Below are 4,427 nucleotides of genomic sequence, written 5' to 3'. Positions count from 1 at the left end.
TATAAGTATATATTTATATGGAGATGTATATATATATATATATAGATGGACAAGGCGGACCTATAGCTGTGGATATATTTGTGTGTGCACATGAAGTCTTCAAATATAGGTATTTCTGGGCATGTCCGCCCGTGCATTTATAGAGAGGCGATCGTGGAGGGGCGCATCCAGCATCCCACCCTTTGTCCATCCCCAAACCTCCCCACGACCCTCCACGCGGGTCACATCCCCGCCAGGAGGGTTTTACCCCCTTCCCGCTTCCTCGAAGCCACTTGCAAGAAGATCTCGGGACCTCTCTGCGCCGCGGTCCTGCCCCCCCCCGTCGGGGAGGGGGGGTCGGGGCAAGGCAGGATCGCGACAGCGAGCGACCGAACCCCACGCTCCATATAAGGCGGTGTGCCCGCCCCTTAACGACGTCATCAGTGACGCCACCTCTCCCGCGGTGGCGGGGGCCCGACTCCCGGGGAAGGGGCGCGCTCCTCGGGGAGGGAGGGCCGGGCTCTGCGCGCCTCCGTCCATTCCGCGAGACGCCACGGGCCCGCGCCCCGTTCTCCCGTGTGCCCGGGAACACCTCCGCGGTAATCAGGATTTTTTTTTTTTTTTCCCCGTTTATTTGTCTTTTGGAGCAGGAGAGCCTTGCCAGAAAGTGGTCGATTCAGCAGTGTCCTGAAGCTTTTTTTTTTTTTCCGAGCCGGTTTTTACTAGGATGACACCACGTTGAGCGCGTCTGCAAACAACAACAACAAAAATATTTATTCTTTTTTCCCCCCTCCCCCGCCCAAAAAAAAAGCCACCTCGCAGTGTCGCCGGCTACAGTTATACTTTTTCCTTCTTTTTTTTTTTTTTCTTTTTTTTTTTTTTTTTTTAAACCACCAAACTGGAACGCCATCCAACTCGCCGCACAGAAGTACTCAGTAAATTGTTTATGTCGTGCCAATACAGGACAGATTGAAGAAGGAAGCAAGACTTGAACTGGGCTTTTCTCCTACTGATCACAGGGAGTAAAGTCATCTCTTATATTCCAGTCGCCAAGGAGAGAGAGAGAGAGAGCGAGCGAAAATCAAGCAACAACCAACCCACCCCGTATCTGACATTTCCCTCAATTTTAACCCCTTTTGGTTAGGAGCTGGTTTTGCCCAAATTTGTTTTAATGTTTGGGATTCAGGAAAATATACCAAGAGGTGGGACGACCATGAAAGAAGAACCGCTGGGCAGTGGGATGAACCCGGTCCGCTCATGGATGCATACTGCTGGGGTAGTGGATGCTAACACGGCCGCCCAAAGGTACGTCTGCCAAATCTTCTCCCGGCGGTTTTCTCCTCCTGTATTTCTCATCCCGGCCGTAAATCCCCCCCCCCACCCCCCCCCCCCCGCCCGCCCCGTATCAGTTACAGCCTCCCCGCTCCGCGCCGCTCCGCGCTCCCCGCATCCCCCCGCATCTCCCCGCGGCCGCGGAGCCTGCGCGCCCCTTCCCGCCGCTCTCACCCACGCCTTGTCTTGTTTTCTCCCGCAGCGGCGTGGGGCTGGCTCGGGCACATTTCGAGAAACAGCCGCCTTCCAATCTCAGAAAATCCAATTTTTTCCACTTCGTCTTAGCTCTGTACGACAGGCAGGGACAGCCGGTGGAGATTGAGAGAACAGCTTTTGTGGACTTTGTGGAGAAAGAGAAAGTAAGTCTGCCTGTTATCTTAATTTTTTTTAAAAATTTTTTAAGCGTGATTTCATTGACCCAAGCTCATTCCCAGCTTCGAAGCCCTCCCCGGCACTCCAGCGGCGCCCACGCCACGTGCGGGTCCCCCCGGTCTCACGGCCGCTCCGAATAGACCCCGGGGTTAGAAACTTATCGCCGCGTCCCCGACTTATATTAAACACCGGGAAAACGGCAAAACATGACATATTTGCACCGAGCTAATGACATCATCAGCGCTCCACCAAAAAAAAAAGTGACCGTGGGCTGAATTTCTGCAAACTGTTAATTCCGAGCCGCTTCAGGGACGAGAAAAATGTGCGTCAGGAGGAGGGCGATATTTTTCATGCTAAATGTAATTATTTATCGTTACTTGCAGGAGCCAAACAATGAAAAAACTAACAATGGGATTCATTATAAACTTCAGTTATTGTATAGCAATGGTAAGTTGTCGTTCTCTCATTTTTGAGCGTCCGTGTGCCGCAGAAAAGTCTGATGTTCCTTTTCGAGGCCTTTTTTTTGGGGGGGAGGGAGGAGGATAAAGGATATAAAGATTTCGAGATTAAAATTACACGCGTGTAAACACGGCTCTTTCCTTGGCATATAAGGAAAACAAAACGTAAAGGATCGATAAGTCAATGGTACTTCACATGATTAACCGGTTGGGCTTGAAGTGGAAAGTAAAAAAGGGGATCGATGGCTGCTCGGGCACAGCGGTACTTTTAAGGGACTTCTTTTTTTTTTTTTTTCCCCCTCCAGTTTTGGGAATTAATGGTAATCATTGGGATGGGGTGAGTGGGCAGAGCGGAGCCCCGGCCCGACGAAGCCGGTTCCTCGGGCGCGGGAAACTCGCGGGGGGCCGGGGAGCCCCAGCGCGGGGGTCCCGCGTGTTCCCCGGGGCCGTGGGGCCGGCACAACCCGGCCGGGGGGGGGGGGCTGGCCCGGGCACGGCCCCCCAAGCACCGGGAACAGAAGGGGAGCATAACTCCGCCACCAGCTGATATCTGGATTTTTAAAATTATTATTATTTTTTAATTTTGAATTTTCTTTTTGAGCTGGCGCGGGGCCGATCCCTGCCCGCCGCGGTTAATTGCCTGACCTCATCCTTTCCTTGTGGAATTGGGGTGGTTCGCTACCTAAATCCTGACCGGAATTTGTCTCTGCTTTCCCTCCCCAGGAGTTAGGACAGAGCAGGACCTGTATGTTCGTCTAATAGACTCAATGACCAAACAGGTGAGAAAGTTTACGCTTTTCTTACCACGCGAGTTACGAAGTTTGTATTTTGCCCTTGCGGGGGGGGGGGGGGCTGGGGGGGAGTAAACCAGTAGAGCGCACCTACTTCTAATTTACCTGAGCGAGTAAATCAGCTACCTGCTAATTGAGATCCCTATTACCGGAGGATATTTGGGAAAGAGAAAAAGGTGTGTTGTTGCTCTTCGAGGCAGCGTTGGAATCATTCAGTAGTGTGTGTGGCATTGAGTACAACGTCACGGGAACAGATGTTTGATATAATTAATTTAGCGAGGGAGAAAGGAAAGGGGAAAAAATCCCATCGAGTTGCCCAGATTTATTTTTCAATGCACTTTTTCCCATTTCTAACTTTTTTTTCTGGCGATATTTTTCCTCGGTGAGGAGAGGGCAGCCCTCTTGCCAACACTCCGAAACTGGCCGGGATTAGTCCTTTTTCTTTTATAATGCGACGATCCAGTAACGCGAGACGTTTATTTGGATTTAAAAGTTAAATGTGCTGAGGTGAAAAGTCATCTTGTTCTCCTCTAGTCCATATTCACCTCTCAGCCCCCCATCTCCATAATTCAAACTCCATGCTCCAGGGGTCACCCAAACCCGTCCATTTCCCTGAGATCAGCTTCTGTTTCTTCCTCAAACCTCTGTCATACCTTGTAAATAACATAATTACAAGCAGTTCCTTATTAAATTATTTAACCTGTCTTGGTCAACTTTTCCGATGATAACTACGTGTTATCAGCATTGCACCGCAGCAATTACAGACAGAGCTTGGGATTTAATAAACTTTATTTCTTTTTTCTTTATTTTAATATTTTTTTCCTCAGTGACATTTCATGATTTTTTAAAATTATTATTAATTCAAAAATTTTTTTTGGGGGGGGGGTGAGGAGAAAGGTGAGAATGGGGAATAATTTACAGTGTTCTGGAAATCTGATCCCAGCGATGGAAATTAAAACCATTCCCCCAATCTGCCGGGTTGTAACACCCCTGCGTGCTCTGCACTCCCGGCCGAGGCCGGCCTGCCCACATCCATTATTTTTGGGAACTTTGCAGCCCCCGAGGCAGGGGCAGGAGAGTCTCCCGGGTCGGGGTGGGCCCCGCGCAAGCTGCGCGCACGGCCGCGCTGCCACCCCGCAGAAACTTTCTACTTCTCCTGACTAAATCTGGGTTGGATCTAAATGTCTCCAGGAGTAAAATAGTGGGATTTCCACTCGGAGAAAAGCAGAGCTGACAGGCCAAGTACAATTACTCTGACAAAGACAGAGGCGTCGTACCCTTCAATAATTATTTCGCTGGGTTACAGAGGAGGCTTTTAAACTCCGGAGCGCTCTCGAGTTGACAATGTGGGTTTATTTCCTTTGTATACAGCAGCTAAATGTTTTCGGAAATCGCTGTAGTAGTGTAATTAAGAGGCTGACATAGGCGGCTATAAGTTTCGTTAGCGCCGAATAAAGGAGCAAAGAGGATACATTTGAAGTGCACTTTTATTGTC

General features: G+C 49.9%; 1 protein-coding gene across 10 annotated transcripts in view; it reads left to right on the top strand.

Moving 5' to 3' along the window:
- Window positions 1-834: 834 nt before the first annotated feature.
- EBF3 (EBF transcription factor 3) overlaps window positions 835-4,427 on the top strand; it is a 124,847-nt gene continuing 121,254 nt past the window's right edge. For 9 of the 10 annotated variants that reach the window (XM_027692159.1, XM_027692161.1, XM_027692158.1 and 6 more), the window contains exons 1-4: window positions 835-1,284; window positions 1,514-1,670; window positions 2,067-2,130; window positions 2,865-2,920. In XM_027692159.1, coding sequence (XP_027547960.1) covers window positions 1,151-1,284; window positions 1,514-1,670; window positions 2,067-2,130; window positions 2,865-2,920 — 411 coding nt within the window. In that variant the 5' untranslated portion in view covers window positions 835-1,150. The remainder of the gene's footprint in view (window positions 1,285-1,513; window positions 1,671-2,066; window positions 2,131-2,864; window positions 2,921-4,427) is intronic. The other variant, XM_027692164.1, reaches the window with a different exon arrangement.

The sequence above is a fragment of the Neopelma chrysocephalum genome, unplaced genomic scaffold (genome assembly GCF_003984885.1).
Source record: "Neopelma chrysocephalum unplaced genomic scaffold, ASM398488v2 Primary Assembly neopelma1_85, whole genome shotgun sequence".
NCBI classification, from domain to species: domain Eukaryota; kingdom Metazoa; phylum Chordata; class Aves; order Passeriformes; family Pipridae; genus Neopelma; species Neopelma chrysocephalum.
Note: the sequence above shows the minus strand (reverse complement) of the source record. Positions and strands in the feature narration are given on the sequence as shown.